We start from the raw sequence: 19,853 nt of genomic DNA, 5'->3' as shown, positions 1-19,853 counted from the left end.
ATTATCCTCAGGATGACTGACAGGTTTCTCTTTGGCCCCACCTACACTTGGCTAAACCCATCCCTTTCTCTCTATAAATGCATGCAGCATGGCCCAGCAAATTTACTCCCAGCTCGTGGTGCCTACAAGTTCCATGTTAACACCCACTCGGTGTCTACTGCACCAGCCATGGCTACTACCGAAAGACAAGCAGAGATTCTGAGCCCCAAATTTGCCTGGGCTATTCTAAGTGAATTTGTAGGAACTGCAATCTTTCTCTGCATTGCCTTGGGCGCATCCTTCAAGTGGCCCATGGAACAACCTAATGTTCTCCAAATTTCTTTGGCTTTCGGACTAACCGTCGCAACCATGGTTCATATCTTTGGTCCTATCAGCGGTGCACATATCAACCCAGCTGTCACCCTTGCCTACTTTGTGGGGAACCAGATCTCCATCGTCCGCTTTGTATTTTATATGATCCTACAGGTGCTGGGAGCCCTTGCTGGTACAGGAATCATCTATGCGGTGACACCCGGAGAGATCCGCTCAACACTCTTTGCCAATCATGTAAGTCTTTCTTTGTCAATTAATCTGAAAGAAGCTTGTGTGCATAACTCCCAACTTATTGCTTTGGGTCAGTGAATGAACATAAGCCAAACAGGCAATTCTTTAAGAGTTCCTCTGACTTTGCCAAAAGACCCTATGATATGATTATCTGGGTGCTCTCCTAAGGAATTAACCAAAGGGTAATGGGGTGTGGTTCTAGCAGGATCCAATTTTCCAAAATACCTTTCTGAAGCAACTTCCCACAACAGAAGCATCAATCTGGTCTTGTTGAGACCATTTAGAGTTGAGGTGTATTTAGGCTGTGAAATGTGTTCCTTTAAAAAGAAGAATGACAAATTATTATGCATAATTGTTGTGTAGAACCTTTATGTGTAAAGCCAGTATACGGTACTTGCATTAGAAGTTGTTGTCTTTGAAATCTCCTTGTGGGACAACAGGAGGGAACAGAGGCATTGTGAGGTTTAATTAAAGAAGACCCAAGCAAAGGAACTGACTACCTTTGAAAGTCTCTAGACAGAGATGGCCCTGCAGTGGCAAGGAAGAGAGGCTACCACTGCTGAGATGCCCTCATGAGTAGCCCTCCATGGTCTTCCTATGATTGAATCAGCAGCCGGCCACTCACACTTGGGGAAATTCCTTCATCTGAAAAAGTGTGCTACCTCTACAACAATTACTGAAGAATTCCACATACATAACAAAACCTGAAGCCAAAGGGGGTGGAATTGAGGTTTCCTCTTCCGATGCAATGGAGTTTATTTCCTAGTAACATATCTTTGGGAAGACAACATCAAGACTGTGTTGGTGGGGAATTTACAAGGACACCGTAACAAGTTGTTTGTGTTGTGCCTGTGTTTCTTTCCCCCTTAACTCTCCTTTCTGAAACTTTGGCAGGTCCCTAAAGAGGTAACTGCAGGCGAAGCCTTTGTGGTTGAACTCATTCTAACCTTTTCCGTGGTTATGTGCATCTTCTCTGTAAACGATAAGCGCAGGAGAGAGAGCAGAAGTTATGCAGCATTGTCTATCGGCCTGGCTGTCGCTATGGCTCACCTTATCGGGGTGAGTCCCTTCATTTTATTCTTTACAAGTTATTAAGCAAAAGGATTCACTTGTAGGAAACACAGTAGAAGACATCTCCCCATTAGAGTAAGATGAAGGAAAGGAGTTGGTAAGATTTTGTGAGAATAAGGGGGAAGGGATCACTCCTTGTGTTGACTTGTTTGATTTTGTTTTTATAATGTGGTATTTCAAGGTTATCAAAAGTTGATTTGTTTATTTGTTTTTTAAACAATGCTTAACTTGAGGAGGGTGAGTAGAAGGCCAAATGCTTTTTGAGAGACTCTAGATGAGTTCGGATTCAAATTTGGTGAAAGAAAAACTTGTAGAAACTAAACACTGAGCAAATTTGAGAAGCCACAGATGTTTCAACTCAGCTGATAAAATTTCTCAGAGTGTTTCTGACATCCTTAATTAGTGTCAAAACAATTCCGTTCAAAAATCGATATAACCAACACCGTTGATTCAGATAAACCATGCATAATAGGTCTGCTTTAATATTGTTATTAAAGTGCAGAGGTGAATCTCTGCAAACAGTAGTTAATTGTATTTGGATTTATTTGCAGGACGATCTTTTCCCCTCAATTTCCACAACATTCTTAAGAGTTGGAATGTGTATCTAACTGAATAAACATGTATGCTGAAATGATAATTTTGTTTCCGTCTTTCGTATTATATTTACAAATGTGTGACATTGTAATGCGTGCAATATTAAGGAAAGCATTAACAAGCAGGCCAAGTGAGGGCAGGTTCTAATTTATATGGATGCATGCAAATTTAGAAATACTTTTGATATTTTCAATAGAATTTCAAAACCACTCACATAATGTGGGTGATTATAACCAGATGCCTCATGGATCTGCCCAGTCTGCTGTCTTGATGCTCCTATAAATAAATAATTCACCTTCATAATGCAGTCTTTAACTGGATTTGGCATATAATCCTCTGCTCCCTTATATGGGATCCCTTCATACAGGGAGCTATTCCCTATACTGGTGCATACATGGCAACCTTACATGTTTCTAATAGGGATCAACACAGCTTCCACTGTTGTACTGAAAGGAAGTAGTGCTGGATGCCAAATATCAAGATCATCCCAAATTTATACCTACAGGAGAAAACTCAAGGAAGTGTCTGTAGATAACTTATATACAAATGTTGTTGCAATGGGAAATATCCCGACAGTGATGTTTATCTAAATGAGGCAAAGAATCTCCACAAAGGGGACAATAATAAATTGTGCAGGATGGGGGATAAAGTAAGAGAAAAGGTCCCCATGAATAGAATATTTGAAGTCAAATGTTTTTCAAGCTGAGCAGCTTTGAGATATGTGGACTTCAGCTTCCAGAATTCTTAGCAATGGTTCAGCAAACTGTGGAATTCTGGGAGTTGAAGTCTAGACATTGGGAAACATTACTTTAATCTCCTGGCAGAAGACTACCACCAATCTAAACTAATGCCTTTTCTTCCTTTAACAGATTTATTATACTGGCTGCTCCACAAATCCAGCAAGATCCTTTGCCCCTGCTGTCATACTGGGGACATTCGGTCCTTTTCACTGGGTAAGATTCCCTTTGTGGACTCTGTCAGGCCAGATCTTCAATTGTTAGCCTAGATCACATAAACTTCCTTCACACCAAACTTCCATCATAGCTCCATCCATTAGGTACTCTATTTGTCAAGAGTCTTAACCCTGATTTACATTTGAAGATTTTGCAAACAGTGGCAAGGTTGAATATCCTAATCTGTAATGAAGACTAAAGCAGAGCCTTAGAGGGCCCTGAATTGTTGAGAGCCAGTAGCATACAAGTTTAGTAACTATTTACCAATCTAAGGCTATCAGAGTTCTATTTCAAGGTCTCTGGGCCTGAACGAACAGATTTTCATCACTTACTAGCACCAGAGGCCTAATCAATTTGTGAGAAAGACTCATCTTGGATAATCTAGGTTTTGCTCTAAAATTGAGTTATAGGAATGGGGAGCTGTCATCAAAAATAAGCAAGTACACAACTGGTAGAGAGACACCAGTATGTATAATATTTGCAAGCTAATACTTAGAAATAATTGCTATTTCAGCAGATATCCGATGCACCCACCATGGTGGAGGAAACTTTCAAGTCACCCGTGTATAAACAGTATTCAATCAACTCCCCGAAGACAGGCAGTTTCATTCTGCTTTGTTGTCTTACGGTTCTTCATTTTTAGACAGGCCTTCAGACAAATAATGCTGATCCGCAATGGCCCTTATGAGCTATTGTAGTGCCCTGCCTGCCTTTGCTCCAAGAAATAACACTCCTAATCATATACTGAGAGCCAATTTAGTATAATGGTTAAGCTATGAAGCTAGAAACCATGAGTTCAAATTCTACCTTGGGTACAAAGACAGTTAAGTGATTTTGGCTAGACCCTCTCTCTCAGTCCTTAGACAGTCTGAGGAAGGAGGTAAAGGCAAACCGCTTCCAAAAATGTTGCCAAGAAAACTGCACGGACTTGTCCAAGCAGTGGCAAAGGGTCAAGACTGGACCTGTGCTATACAGTGAGTCTGATTCGATTTCTACTCTGTTTCCCTGAAAATAAGACCTCCCCGGATAAGAAGCCCAATCAGGCTTTTGAGCGCATGTGCTAAAATAAGCCCTCCCCTGAAAATATTGCAATTCAGCAGCAGCCCTGAGGTGACCACGCTCACCGCCCCCTGCACCTCAAAAATAATAAGATCTCCATGAAAATAAGGCCAAGGGCTTATTTCAGGGGTCAAAAGAAAATAAGACCCTGTCTTATTTTCAGGGAAACATGGTATGATCTAAATTTTGCTTTGAAGATGTCAGCATTTCAAGTGTATCACGTTTACAAGTCTTCATGTTTTAAATGGTTGATTCAGAGAAGCAAATATATTACCAAGGAACCACTAAGACCACTCCTACCAACATGGACAGGGCAGACCCCACTCCCTACTAACACTGATGATGTTACCTAGCTTGATAATGAAATGTTGCTCCCTCCCCCCCAAAAAAAAACCCCCATCCAAGGACTTCATAAATATATTCTGCTTGCTTATTCAGCCAAGTATTAGCTAAGCATGAAATCTGTTCTATAAGTAGAATATGAAAATCAGAAGGAGGACTGCAGCAGTTTCTTGGTGGTTTGTCTAGCAATGGAACATCTAAACCAAGGTATTACAAAGGATTCTAGCCTGAGAAAGCAACGTTTTTGCATTCTTCAAAGCTGCTTTTCATTTGCTTCTTTCTACAGATCTTCTGGATAGCACCTTTCCTAGGGGCTGTTCTGGCTGCTATAATTTACAACTACGTCCTATGTCCCCAGAGACTGAGCAAGGAGGAGAGACTGGCTATTTTTAAAGGTTTCTTTCCCTGTGAAGATAATCTGCAGCAGCCACCAGGAAATAGGGCTGACTCACGCTGGAACAGTGAGTGTGCATGAGTGATGATATCAAATTCTGTGTGAATGGCTTCACTACCCACCACCCTTTCTTATTATGCAGAACACAGAGAAACAATGTCTTACCATTGCAAGAAAAAGAATAAATTAAGGTGTTCCTTAATTAAAGTCTAATCTAATGCCATGCCTACTTAGTCCACCACAAGCAGACATGGGATTTAACTCCAGGCTAAACTGGAGTTAAACTGGCAAGCCAGTTTAATAAAAGGATCTGCCATGATTGCCATTGCTCATAAATGTTATCTGCTTTATATAGATAGAGACCAGAGTTGATGCTTATGTGTGTATGTATGAACATTGGCATTGCTTCTAGTTAAAATGGTTTATAACTACTGCATCAGGAGGGTTAGAGTCTTTGGTTTCCTTGGCCTGCCAGCCCAGATTTATTATAATTCTGCCCACCCACCCCCTGCCCCATCCATGGACAAGTCCTACTTGTCGATATATCTGATCAATAAGATCTGCGTCTACCTACCTTCCTTATCTAAAATTTGCCAGCTGCTTCTAGAAATCACTGCCTACATTGACTGCAGGATCAAATGGGGGGGGGGGACTCCACAGGTGCTCTAAGAAGAACATAGGCTAACCAGCCCAATGATTTCATGGCTGTCCATTTAGGTGGACACTAGCTGCCCCAATGGAACAAACCAACATATAAGCAGTATATAGAAATCAAGCCTTATATTTATGCCAGGGTTTAAAACCTAGTCCTTTTCCTCTCATCCTTTTGACTCTATGGACTTCCTTTTCCCTGCCTTGAGCGTCAAAGACATCAGCTCAATGTTTACGGTTATGTCTGACTTGGTTCCTACCTTGTTGGGTTGAGCACTGATAGAGATTCCACTCAGGTACTTTTGAAAAACAGTAGTGTGTCCATAATTGTGCTTCCTGGGACCCTTTAAATTGTCCTATTGGCTTCTCAAATTGGGAGCATCTATCCACCTCAGAGAGCAAAACATCAGATCAGCCCTGCATTCTACAGGTAGTCCTCGACTTACAACTACAATTGAGTCCAAAATTTCTGTCGCTGAAAAAATTTTAAGTGAATTTTGCCCTTTTTTTACGACTTTTCTTACCACAGGTTACCACAGGTGGTTAAATTAATCACTGCAGTTGCAGTTGTTAAGTTAGTAACATGGCTGTTGAGTAAATCTGGCTTGTCAGAAGGTCGCAAAAGGGGTTCCTGCGAGTTATGTCGTTTGCACAACTCTTCGATAATTAGTATGGTAACTGGCAAATGTTGTTATGTGGTTCTCAGTCTTGGTTGGACTGAAAGATCATGAGAATACAGTTTCGGGGCTCTCTAAAACGTGGCTGTCCCGTGTGCATGCGTGTGCATTTGGGCAAGTTGTATCTCTATTGTACTATGATTAGCTCTCTTAAAAAGAACTACTAACCCTCTGCCAATTTCAGATCCCTCTGGTCAGGAGAATCACCCCATGAACTATACTTCACACATGTAACTTGGAAACTTTTGTGGAGTGATACTTACCTTACCATCCTGAGAAGAGATGTCCGTCAAGCCTCATATTCCTGAAAAGCCCCTGTGACAATATTCTGGTCAAAGACTTGGCACTGCACTGGAGAGGAAGAAGTTAGGTTCACGCTGTGAAGGAAGAGGCCACTTCCATCTCAAAGTTTCCATATCCTCTCTCTGAGCTCCATTAATTTGTAAGCATTTCCACTTCAAATCTGTGGCTCAAATTCTTCTCTGGGTTGTAGAATTAATCAGGCAGCAGTGGTGGGGTATGTAATATAGAAAGTTAATGTTGTACTAGATGTACATTCTCTTAAATAATATTGTTGTTAATAACCCAGAAAGTGATCATTTATTAAAAATAAATGAGTTGAAATGAGTATTGTTTTTCCCTTGCTTTATATATATATATATATATCATGTTGAGAGCCTTTTTGACATAAAACATTGGCTGATAATACAAATAAAATGTTATTACAATCCTCATGTTTGGTGATCCTTTTATGTCTTGAATAGTTTAGGAATCATTTTCATGTTCATTTAAACAATTTCTATACCATTCTGCATTTTTATAAATTAACAAAAAATTATAAAAGCAATGAAAAAGCCAAAAAAAATTGCAAAGAGAGAGGGGGGAGGGAGGGAGAGAGGAGGGAGGAAGGGAGGGAGAGGGAGAGAGAGGGAGAGGGAGAGAGAGAGAGAGAGAGAGAGAGAGAGAGAGAGAGAGAAACCAAAGGCTATCTATTCTAACAGTCTGACTGTAGGGGACTGTGCTCATCTCAGTTTCTTAGCTGAGGGAGCCAGCGTTGGTCCGAAGATACTTCCATGGTCATGTGGCCAGCATGACTATATGCTGAGGCATATAGAATGCTATTACCTTCCCACTGAAGTGGTACCTATTTATCTATTCACATTTGCATGTTTTCAAACTGCAGGTTTGCAGGAGCTGGGGCAAATAAGGGGGGGGGCTCACCCCAACACACGGTGCTCAGATCTTGAACACTGTAAGCGTTCCAATTGACAAGCTCAGGAAAAGTTTACAGTTTTTGAACCAGTTCAGTCTGAGAGAAATAATAGCTAAAATACCACCCAGTGTCTGTATTCAGGACATCCTACAAGTTCTCCAAACTTAAATCTGAAACACGAGTGCAGCTTTCACTAGAAAAGATTGGCTAACTCTTACAAAATCCATTTCTGCATCTGCACATCTATCGCAACACAAAGGAAGTTGGTTTAAGGAAACTCTTTTCCCATCATTGTTATGCTGTTTCACTTAAGGAGAAATTTCCATATTCAATTGATTTTATCTTTACTTGAAATCTTGTGTCAGCATGAGGATATGAAGATTGAATCCACCCTGAATTAAAGAGCACTGTACTTTGCTTGGCAATTAGCTTTGATCAAAATAAAATTTGTTTATAATAAGGTCTCTCTCATCTGCGGTTAAATCATAGAGGAGAAGATTGACGTGGGGTACAGTCATGGGATCTGGAGCAGTGGTGGGTTCCTACCAGTTCGAACCAATCCGGCTGAACCAGTAATGGTTTGGTGGCCTGTGTCACTGGAACTGGCAGTGACCCAGGCCTGCCATGCCCCCAAACTGGTTCCCCAGTTAGCACCATTGGTGCCACAATCTTGTTTTTCAGTTCTGCCCATGTGCAGAACAATTTTAATTGTACTCCGCATGCACATGCAAGGCACATCAAGTGTGTGTGTGTGTGCATGCAAAGTGCGCACATGAGCGAACCAGGCAGAAGTGCCTGCTAGAACCCACCCCTGATCTGGAGGGTCGGAGTGGGGAGTAACCCTGTCAGAGATGTGCCTGTTTTGGTTTGGGGAACAGTATCAGGCAGGAACCTGGGTGTAATAGCCATTGTCATTTGGGATAATTGTATATGAGACCCTGTTTCTTAGGTTGGGCTCTAGGGACCCGTTAAGATAGTTGCTGCTATATCATCATCCCTCCCCCACTGCATTACAGTGCACCTACCTGAACATTTTGACATGGCTAGATTGGCAATAGAATTTCTCAATTTTTCTATATTGTTTGAGGTACAATCTGGGGGTGGAGTTGAGGTAGCTTGGAATTTCATGGCCACCATGTCAACCTTATGTCTGATCCAGGTTATTGAGGACTCATCACATAACGTTGGTCACATGCCTAATCTGTTTTCCTTGTTTGGGCACCGGCGGCAGTATCTGGAATTGAGGGAGATCACCATTATTCCCATATTATAATTAGGCTAGTATCTGATTTCCACTTAAGATGCCTCGGGAAGAGTTCCAGAAAATGCTTGGGATGTCCCTGAAGATCTGAGGGAAAAGTTCAACTAAGACCTTAGTCATCACTTGAAATGAAAGTGTGGCTGAGGCCTTGATTACACTAGGCTGACTCTCTCCTCTCATGAACCCTGGGGCTTCCTTCAGCTTACAAAGGGAGATGAAATAGGAGAAGAAATGCCTGTTATTGGTGGACCACGAGAAGTAAACCCAACCAAGGACAACCTAGAGCTGCTATTAAGGTCTACAGAAAAGTAGTAAGGGCAGTACTTCTCTTATGATGTCCATAGATAGTCATCCAGTACTGCACTTCCTGTACTATCCAGGAAGGATATCTATTAAAAGATATCTCTTGTTTGTAAAGGTGGAATCAAAATTTCACCTGCAATTCCACTGAGAAGGAATATGTTAGACCTCTGTTGCCTAAAGGTACTTGGATTCACTTCAAGTTACACTTCAGTCCTGAGGTCCCATGAAGATGACTGAGACCCAGTTTGGTTAGGTTATCTGAAATGAGTTTGTTAGTCCTGGTGAAGAACACAATTTTCTTGACCACCTGTGTTTTAGATCCAGGAGGTTAGTGAAATATATGTGATTGGGTCCCGGTGGCAGTAGATTCATCCTTGAGGAGTAGGTGGTTCTGCCATCTCTTAAAGAGGTACCAATTCTCCCCCCCAAAGAAGTCACTATTGGACCTGTCTCTTTGGATAATTTTCAGCTTTGTCTCCAACCTTCTCTTTTTAGAATAGGTGGGAAAATAGTCACGTTGCAGCTTTAGAGAACCCGGAAACAAATTAACTTGAACCATTTCAGTCTGGTTTCAGCAGGGGAACACATTGGTATTAGCTTCCAAGTGCAATTAACAGTGCTGGTCTTTGCTTATGTTCCCATTTATGGCAGAGATGTCCAATCTTGGCCAACATTGAAATGGTGGACTTCAACTCCCAGAACTTTGGAAGTTGAAGTCCACAAATCTTAAGGTTGCCAAGTTTGGATACTCCTGCTTTATGGTCTTCACTATTTGCCAAACTATTTGCTCCACATGAAACATACCTGCTAATATTAAGAACAGAAATGGGCACATTTTGTCAGAATGCCATATGAACAACCAGAACCCACATTTACCACAGGCATGCTCACAGTATTCTGTGCAAGCTGGGATTCATGATCTACCTATGCTCCTCTCACCTCCTTATGAGAAAGTCCCATTTGGCTATGTGAGAATTAATAAAGAAATTTAGGATTGCCATGTTCAGCTGCACTGCTGTGTGCCTCAATGTTCAGATTGGGATGTTCTCTGGGTAAACATATATCAGAATTGTGTTTACAGGAGCAGACAGGCAGAGCACCAGATTTTGGAGTGAAATTTTCATGATCCTTTAATGGGAGTTGAGGTCCAAAGCTCTGGAGGATAGAAGGTTGCCTATTCTTCTATGAGCTATGAGCCATGATGGTGCAGTGATGAGAGTTCAGTACTGCAGGCTACTTCTGTTGACTGCCAGCTGCCTGCCATTTGGCAATTCAAATCTCACCAGACTCAAGGTTGACTCAGCCTCCCATCCTTCCAAGGTGGGTAAAATGAGGATCCAGATTGTTGGGGGAAATAGGCTGGCTCTGTAAACCTCTTAGAGAGGACTGTAAAGCACTGAAAAGCAGTATATAAGTCCAAATGCTATTGCTATCCTTGGTTTTGTTACAACTGGGGAACAATATCATAGAAAGTAATATTGCAGGATACCTTTTCTGCCTTATGTAGTCTTGCCCTTCTGACAATAATTACAGGATCCTTTTTTTTAAAAAGTGGCAATATATTTGTCCAGGGTTCTAATCAGCAATGTCTTTTTTCAGCAACCTCTGCATTTTTCATTAGCATGGTGCCCTCCAAATCTTGTAGTCACCACTACTAGAATTCTGATTGCAGTCATACTTTTAAGAACAATAAAAAAATTCTGAACATAATGAAAATGAAAGCAAAACAATGATAACAAGTAAAATCAAAGGTATTATATTTGAAAATAATACAATATCAAATGATTTCAAGAACATAACATAAAATAAACCCAGGCTGTGATACCTTACCAGCCAAAAATTAAGTTTTAAACTTTTTTCAATAAGTTTTTTTTAAAAAAAATTTAAAAATCATTTTAAGTCTGCTTTTGACACTGGTTTGAAAATGTTTTCTTATTCAGGTATGTTCTCTCTGTTGCTCTCATGTTTAGTTGATTGTTAATTGCCATAAGTGATTCATGTAGTAACTAATTTTGAATGGTTGATTAAAATCAGGTTGACATCTCATTTATTGCACATTTCCTGATTTCCTAGCTTTGTTTATGTGAATAAATTAAAGAAAAGAGGACATGAATCCATTTGATCTAAATTCTTCCATGCATATGCATAGTTCACACTTCCTGCACCAACATGCAAAAAAGATAATCTTAAAGATGATCTTAAATTAATAAAGGTAAAGATTCCCCTGGTACATATGTGCTAGTCATTTCTGACTCCAGGGGGCAGTGCTCATCTCTGTTTTAAAGCCGAAGAGCCAGCACTGTCCAAAGATGTCTCCGTGGTCATGTGACTGACCTAATTGAACACCAAAGGTGCACGGAACGCTGTTACCTTCCCACCAAAGGTGGTCCCTATTTTTCTACTTGCATTTTTACATGTTTTCAAACTGCTAGGTTGGCAGAAGCTGGGACAAGTAAGGGGAACTCACTCCGTTACACGGCGCTAGGGATTTGAACCGCTGAACTGCTGACCTTCTGATCGACAAGCTCAGCATCTTAGCCATTGATGGCTAACCACGTTAAATTAATATAGAGCTATCAAATCTGCTGGGCAGCTGTCCTAGTTTTATTTGCTATTAAAACTGCTTGTCTGGAATCTTGTGGCCATTTAAATGGTGAAAAGTTATAGAATTTTCTTTTTTTTTTAAAAACGTTTTATTTTATTTATGCAAACATCACATCTTTGCAACACATTACACTTCTTTTACATATCTGGTGATTCTTTTATCTGTACATATAAGTCTTGTCCAACTAACTTTATATACATGTGCATTTATATTATTTTATACACCTTTTTTCTTCATTCTATATATAACATTCTGTATATTCTATGTATAACAACCTTTATTGCATTTGAGTCATTTTGTATCCATTTCCTATTATTTATATATAAGTTATATAATTTTCAATGTCACAGTCCCCATTGTGAGTTGCATATATTAGCCTAGAATTTATAGTGGCCTTGATAGGGACACAAAAAGTGTTACTTTTGCTGCAAGAGACAGAAAAGGGGACTTTACTCACTGCTGAGTGAATATGTGATTAATCCATGCTTTAGTTTATAAAGTTGAACCAGCATAAATTTGCTATCCCCACTGCCAACTCCTATCCCACTCCGATAACCAGTCTTCTGACTTGCCAATAAATAAAAGAATCTATCATTGCTTGAAGGGGAGAAAAATAGACACCCGACATGCTTTAATGATTATTTTAAATTAATTAATTGAAATGCATAAATGGACTTGACAAACATTTGACTGGGATGACATAAGGTTCCTTCCTTGAGCAAGGGATTGGACTAGTAGACCCTTGCAGCCTTATGATTCTGTGTTCTTATTCCCAGGATATTCATCAGTCTTGTAAAGTCAGATGTTGTAGAAGATCCTTTGCCCCTTTCCCATTGTTCTCCTTCTTGCCACCTTCTTGGCCGGAGAAGGAAAACCAATCTCTCCATCTCAGCTGGGCTTTTTCCAGTTGCAAGAGAAAGGGAGAATTAACTACTAAAGGCAACTCTGTACCAAATTTACTCTCAGCTCCTGGATCAAACTGTGTACCCACACACAAAAGTTCCCTCAATGTGACAAGGTGCCTTCTTCCCCTTTGCAGCTCTCCCAACCATAGACACACAGATGTGTGTTTGTGTGTGTGTGTGTATCAGTGGTGGGTTGCTCCTACCGTCGCTACCGGTACGCTGCTCGTGGTTGGTTAGTGCACACAACGGACATGCTAATGCGCACTCCAACACCACCCCTGTGACACCCAGCTGCTCATCGGAGGTTGCGCAGGCACCACACGCTATGCGCGCAGGAGCAATTAGCCCAGTTGCTTCAAAAATAGGTATAGAATGCAGGCAGGCAGATGGGCCAAACGAGCCACCGTACTGGTATGGTGATTGCTGCTCCCGATTACTACGGGTACAGCCGTAACAGGCCATACCAGCCCGAACCCATCACTGATATTTATGTATGTATGTATGTATGTATGTATGTATGTATGTATGTATGTATGTACGTACTGTATGTATGTATGTATGTATGTATGTATACAAACATGCACACAGAGATGCTCTCACTTCACTCTGGCCCAGGAAAAAATATGGGCTATGGAGTTCAATCCTGGCTTTTTGATACCATCTAACATTAGCTAGCGATGGTAATCCTAGTTGAACTATGGATCCAGGGACAGCAGGCATGTCCTAGTCAGGTAATAAAATGTCTGTAAGCACCAGGGATTCCATAGCAAGCTCTAAAACATATATGAAAGGGAGTTTGTGTAAAGTAGCATAACTCCCTTAGAAAGAATGTATATAAAATGTGCAGATTTTTTTTATAGTTTGTCACACAGCCAGATGTTTAGACTGGATTTTATCCACCTAATATGTCCTTCCCAAGGAAATGCAATAGGCAGATGTGGTTTGAGGGTATTAAAGGTATCATTGCCCAATGTATGTAAGCTTTTCCAAGTAAAGCTGCCTTTTGCAATTGACTGGTGCTGATTTTGTCAATGTCCAGGGTGTTCAAGTGATGCTCCAGTTGTTTCGACTTTACACTCAAGCCATTTATTACTATTGAACTACCTTTGCTTTCTTTTGCTACAGCTATTATTTTACTGGATTATGGGCAGCTTAATATAACAATGCATTAAAACTAAACTAAATTAAAATAAATATATATGTACAGTATTAGGGGTTTGTGGATACAAAAAACTCAGAAATTGGAGGAGAGCTCGCTCGCTCCCTCCCTCCCCCTCTCTCTCTCCAAAATAAGAGAATATGAACCTAATATATTTATGATCAGAAGCTGAAATGAGTCAATTTGATATCTGTAGACAGAGCTGTTCTTCATGCTGCCCCAATAGTCAAAATTAACATAGTTTTTTTTTAAAAAGAAAACAACTCTCTTATTTTATTTTGCTTCAATGGTTATAATAGATTTCAGAGTTGCTTCTCTCATCTCCAGCTCTTTTGGACCTCATCCAAATTTCTTAGTTTGATCCTTTTTTTTCCTTTTCTACTTTCACTGAATTTATTTTTATAGTACTATTTCTGCAATTTGTCGAATACAGTTGTTTTTTTCCAGCTGATTCCAGCTCTTTTTAGGCTCCTTATGTTTTATTGATATTTCTCTATTTACCTATCTCACCTTTTTCTCTCTTCCTCTTTGCATACTGCTAAGTCTCATCTGATGGAAGAACCTTTCCAGGCCTCTCAGCAGAAAACCATCATCTCTTTTTATATTTAAACAATGTCTGAAAATCTTTCCTGCTTATGATCCTTATCAAAAAAACCACTGATTTCACCACAACTGCTTTGCAATCCAAGTTCCCTCCCCCCAAAAAGATCATACAAATCATTTCTGTCTGTAACTTGAAGCGCTGTGGACAGTCAAAGTAAATTGTATTGAGTGGATGGATATGTTAGCGCTGAGCTGAGGAATAAGTTAGAGTTCAACTGAAATTTTTCAGCTTTTTTCCTTAAAAGATATATGAGATTCTCATCTTCTAATGCCACTACTATTGATTTTTCTCCAATTGTTCCCCACATTTTTTGTCAATTTCATTTCAAGACTTTATAAAAATACTTAAATGACATCAAGACCCAACACCCTGGAATAAGTTCATTCCTTGATTTATTCAGAAATTATGGCTGTTGGGCTTGAAAATAATATTCTGTTGATGAAGTATGCAATAGAAGTGAATTTTGCTCTAGCTTGTGGGGTGCAATTCAAGTCTATTTCACTTGTTGATGATTTCAAGAATTTGAAAAATTCTATGTATTGCTAAAACATCCTACTTAATTCAGCGGTGGTACTTGATGTCACAATGACACAACATGCAATCTTGGGGCTCCAGGATTGCTGTCGATATCTCTGTTGCTGGACGGTCATTTTTGGATCTAAACCATTCTGAAGGAACGGTGATAGAGAAGAGCATGTCCTGCTGATCTCAGGGACATTGCAAAGTCCCTGATCGATCCAGGAGAAAGCTCTTTTTGCCAACTACAAGAGAAGCAGTCAAAATGGCTGAAGAAGGTTGGGACAGTCCCCTGAAACGGAAGCAGAACAGGAGAGACAGTGTGTCAAAATGGTGAGAAAAATCCTTATTATTAGAGAAGAGAAAACCCAAAAGACTTAGTTAAAATAAAATTGAAGACAAAAGGAAGTAAGCGGCGAAATAACCCTGGTTTAAAACTATCATGTTGTATTTTTCACTTTAATTTTGTTTGTTTTCTATGGATGGACATTTTACAAATGCCTCTTACTTTTAAACTGAATTGGTCTTTTTTCCCCCTTCTTCCTCTATACTTTTTCCATTATTTGTATTTGTGGATTAAAAGTTTCTTTCCTCGGAAGGCTTGGCCAGATCCTTTTGTTTCTTCTCTTCCGGAGTTCAGAGCTTAGAAAGAGAGGCAAAAACAGAGGGAAAGGATGTAACACTGCCATCTAGAGGCTAGAGGCTTGGCAACATCTGATAATACAAAGCTATTGCCTTTGTTTACTGAAAGGGTCAGTGGAAAATGTTTATACAGGTGTTTCTTTGAAGGAAAGAGAAAGCTTTGACCTGAAAAACTTTACTGAATTTGTTTGAAATCTAGGGAAAGTCTTGGATGTTTTCGTGGCAGTGTTTATGACCTGGAAAAATGGCCCAATATGAAGAAGAAAAGGGACTAACATTGCAAAGAATTATGCTAGAAATTCAAAAAGTCTTAATAATCACAGAGAGAATTGAAAAGAGATTTGAAATTATAGATCAAAATACAGAAAGTACAGAGGGAAGAGTTGAGAATACTTATAAAACAACGATGAAATTTGAGGACAGAGTTCAAAAAACCACACAGACATATGAAAGTGATAAGAAAATTGTTGACACTGACAGCAAATCGAGAGTGGAGGGAAATGATAAGTGCGAAATATGGAAAGGAGAGATCGATGAACTGGAACTCTATCTCAGATGTTAAAATATAGATGAAGAAAGGGGAGAAAAATTGGCAGAAACAATGAGAGTAATTTCGGCAGAAGCACCAGCGATAACAAAAGTCAAGCTGATGAAAGGAACAGATAGAGGATTTTGAATCTTTATAAGATATGCAATGAATAACAAGTTGTCAAGAGATGTCCACATAAGACTTATCAAGAAAACAATTAGAATACAGATTCTACAAGTGGCAAATGATATTGGACTGCACTATTTCTGGAAGGATACAGGATGAAATGAAATGTCACAATAAAATTTAGTTAAATGTAGTTAAATTTTGAGTACTATGTATAAGACAAAGTAATAATAGCTATAGCCAAATAAATGATTAATAATGATAATAAAGCATTTATATATACTAGATTGATAATATGAAATTTTATACAAACTGTAAGTGAGGATGATGGAGATGATGTTGAAAAACCTTTTTATAAAAGATAAATAATTCTATATAGAATAGAATATAAAGATGTAATATAATTGGATGATTTCAGGATGATGTAATAAAATGCCATAACATAAATTTACTTCAAATTTAATATGTTTCATATAAAAAGGATGTAATAATAGCTATGCTTAATGGATGTTTAACAATTATAACAATTTGTATACATGTATATTAGATTGATGATACTAATAATGGAAAAAACGGAATTGAAAATTATTAGAGAATGTTATCAATGTTAAAATAATAGAATGGTTTAGAATAGGATATAAAAATTCTTTATTATTGAATATATTGAAGATGATATAATGAATCATTATAATATAAATGGATACATATTAAGAATACCTTGTTTAAAATGGAGAAACAATGGTGATAATCAAACAAATGAAGTATAATAATAATGTATACAAAGATATTTGATTGACAATATGTGAATTTTGATAAAGCTCAAGTGATGACTATGGAAAGAACACAGAAAGCCATTGTAACCAATCGACACACTGTATGCAGTTGAAGAGGTTTTTATGTTATATGTTTTGTGTGTTTGTGTTTGTCTGAAAATAAAAATTTTATTTAAAAAAAACACCCTACTTAAAAGCAGATTGTAATATGACACCAAGTGTGCAATCACAATATAAACCAGTAACCCCATATAGAATTTCCCTGCCACCGTATTGCACCACCCTAGAAACTGTTGTTATATTGCCATGTTACATAATATCAGGCATTGCCCACGGTATTCTATCTTATTAGCTATTTCATATTTCTTGCCATATGTCACATTCCCAGCCCTGCGCTCCGTGATCAGAAATAAGTAGAATAACTCTACAATCCAATATTTGCTTTCGGCTTTGATCCACCTTCAGTAATAAATCCAAAGGACTGTTAAGGCAGGTCTGCAGGGAACCTCCCATTAATGTTAAGCTTCAAAACAAACTTTTTCAAAGCTATCACTGAATCCTGGCAGCTTAATTCTGCTGGAGATTAAGCTACCATGTAGCCCACAGACTAATTTCGATAGCATGCCTTTTACGTATTTACTGTAACTGTGACCCGGACATCCTCCTACTGAATGGGTCAATTGTGTGAAATAGGGAAATTGTTCCTGTTTAATCACACCACTTAATCATACCAGACTCTGGACTCATAAAAATTGTGAAATCTCCACTTGGACAAGAACTTACTTTACAATTCAGATTGGAATGTCTCTCCTTTACCTCTCAGTCGGGGGGGGGGGGTGTGTGCTAATGTGACATTTACTCCTGTTGTTATTTTTACCTCATGTACCGCAGAAATAGATAAATCCCCAAGATGTGTCAAAAGAAAAGCCATACCATTTAATCACAGGGGATTAAGGGGCATTAGCTGGCATGAGAGATGGGCCTGATATAATGCATAGCCAACTGTGAGCTCTTTGTTCTGCTGGTGAAACATGCTGTCAAGTTCAGAATCCAGGATTTCTATATCACACTGAGAAATTCTTCTCACATGTTTAGCTAGGAGATCTTTTTGAAACTGTGAAGGGCCCAGGTGGACCAACAGCCCAACCAGGTAAAGTAGGCATGCATAAACTGCACCCCACCCAAAAATCATGGGAATGCTCTCCTGAGCACTCCCAAAGTGATTGACAGTCATTTTTCATCTGCCAGAAGAGACATGTTGTATGGTAATATAAACTGCACCTCATTCATTGAACTTTAATTTTCATTAAAATTAAATGAACTCAAATCAAAGTGAGGGTTGCCTGGATCGCCAGGACAATTTTGAGGTGGCTGTTGACAAGTTTATTTATTTTATTTCATCAAGCATGTATTAGATAAAAGATATAAGTATAAACATGATTATGAATACATGAAATGAATAAGAATACAAGGGAATATTAGGACAGGGACGATAGGCATTCTGATGCACTTATGCACGCCCCTTAAAGACCTCTTAGGAATGGGGTGAGGTCCATAGTAGACAGTCTAAGGTTAAAGTTTTGGGGGTTTGGGGAAGAAATCACAGTGTCAGGTAGTGTATTCCAGGCATTGACAACATTGTTACTGAAGTCATATTTTCTACAGTCAAGTTTGGAGCGGTTTACCATAAGCTTAGTCCAAAAAGAATTTTATCCTTTGATAGAAGGCAACTTATTATCTGGAATTAATATGAGAAAGCTGTGCTTAATAAATAGACAAAAGGTCTATTTATAATGACAGGGAATTTAGCACTTTCATAAATTGCTCATGTTGGCCTTTAATTTTTTTTTTAAATAAGTTTTCCTATTTTTCCAGTCACCTAAATCAGAAGCGTGGTGGCTCAGTGGCTTAAGGATGCTGGAGATGGTCTTGGCTCCAGTGGTTCAAGTCCTAGCACTGTGCGATGGAGTGAGCTCCCGTCACTCACCTCAGTTTTTGCCCACCTAGCAGTTTGAAAGCATGTTACATATGAGTAGATAAATAGATGCCAGTTCAATGGGAATATGAGCCAGTATTTCATGAGGACAATCAGAACTCTGCTGACACTGGACCTTCCCGGATCCAACATCCGTTTGTCAGATAACTTTGGTGGGAAGGAGAAGGGCTCCAGGTTATGATACAGGATGCCTTTTGTCTTTCTTTCTGGTTTGGAGATACAGTTAAAGTTTTGTTTGGCAGAAGTAGTAGAAGGAATAGATAGGAAAGTCAACCGATTGGGCACCCAATCTAGTTTCACTGCCCTAAAGCTTTTCAAACAAGCCTTTCCCACCATGGTTCTTGGATACTGCTGGGCTTACAACTGCATTGTTGTTGCTAGTTGCAAAGTCATGTCCAACCCATTGTGACCCCATACACAATGTTCTTCCAGGCTTTCCTGTCCTCTACCATCCTCTGGAGTCCATTTAAGCTCATGCCTACTGCTTCTGTGACACCATCCAGCCATCTCATTCTTTGCCTTCCTTTCTTCTTTTGCCCTCAATCTTTCCCAGCATTAGGCTCTTCTCCAATCAGTCCTTCCTCTCATTAGGTAGCCAAAGGATTTGAGTTTCATCTTCAGGATCTGGCCTTCTAAAGAGCAATCAGGGTTGATCTCCTCTAGGATTGACCGGTTTGATCACCAAAGGACTCACAAGTCCAAGGGGACTCGCAAGTACAACTGCATAGTCATTATCATTATCCATATTGACTAATAAAAATAGGAATTAGCCAGTAGCAGCATCTGATGATCCAATGTTGAGGAGAACTGTTTTAATGCTACAAATCCACATCCAACAATCCCAGCTATAAGGCTTGGAGGAATTCATCCCAGAGTAAGTTTTTTCCACATTTTTCACTGTATTTTGATACCAGGAAATACCAAAACCCAGCACAGT

At 39.3% G+C, this 19,853-nt stretch overlaps 1 protein-coding gene across 1 annotated transcript; it reads left to right on the top strand.

Annotated features, from left to right (window-relative positions):
• The first annotated feature begins 12 nt into the window (after positions 1–12).
• Positions 13–5,037, top strand: LOC106553158 (aquaporin-5-like). The gene is made up of 4 exons (XM_087708262.1): positions 13–546; positions 1,438–1,602; positions 3,078–3,161; positions 4,849–5,037. The coding sequence occupies exons 1-4, from the start codon at positions 13–15 to the stop codon at positions 5,035–5,037; spliced, it is 972 nt and encodes a 323-aa protein (XP_087564388.1).
• The last annotated feature ends 14,816 nt before the right edge of the window (positions 5,038–19,853 follow it).

Source organism: Thamnophis sirtalis, unplaced genomic scaffold, assembly GCF_051295495.1.
Source record: "Thamnophis sirtalis isolate CommonGarterSnake01/CBP01778 unplaced genomic scaffold, rThaSir2_p1.2 scaffold_3, whole genome shotgun sequence".
Taxonomy (NCBI): domain Eukaryota; kingdom Metazoa; phylum Chordata; class Lepidosauria; order Squamata; family Natricidae; genus Thamnophis; species Thamnophis sirtalis.
Note: the sequence above shows the minus strand (reverse complement) of the source record. Positions and strands in the feature narration are given on the sequence as shown.

Coding starts and splice junctions, on each gene's coding strand:
- LOC106553158 (XM_087708262.1), top strand. CDS start 13: ATGACTGACAGGTTTCTCTTTGGCCCCACCTACACTTGGCTAAACCCA. Junction 547..1,437: donor CAACACTCTTTGCCAATCAT/GTAAGTCTTTCT, acceptor AAACTTTGGCAG/GTCCCTAAAGAGGTAACTGC. Junction 3,162..4,848: donor CATTCGGTCCTTTTCACTGG/GTAAGATTCCCT, acceptor TTCTTTCTACAG/ATCTTCTGGATAGCACCTTT.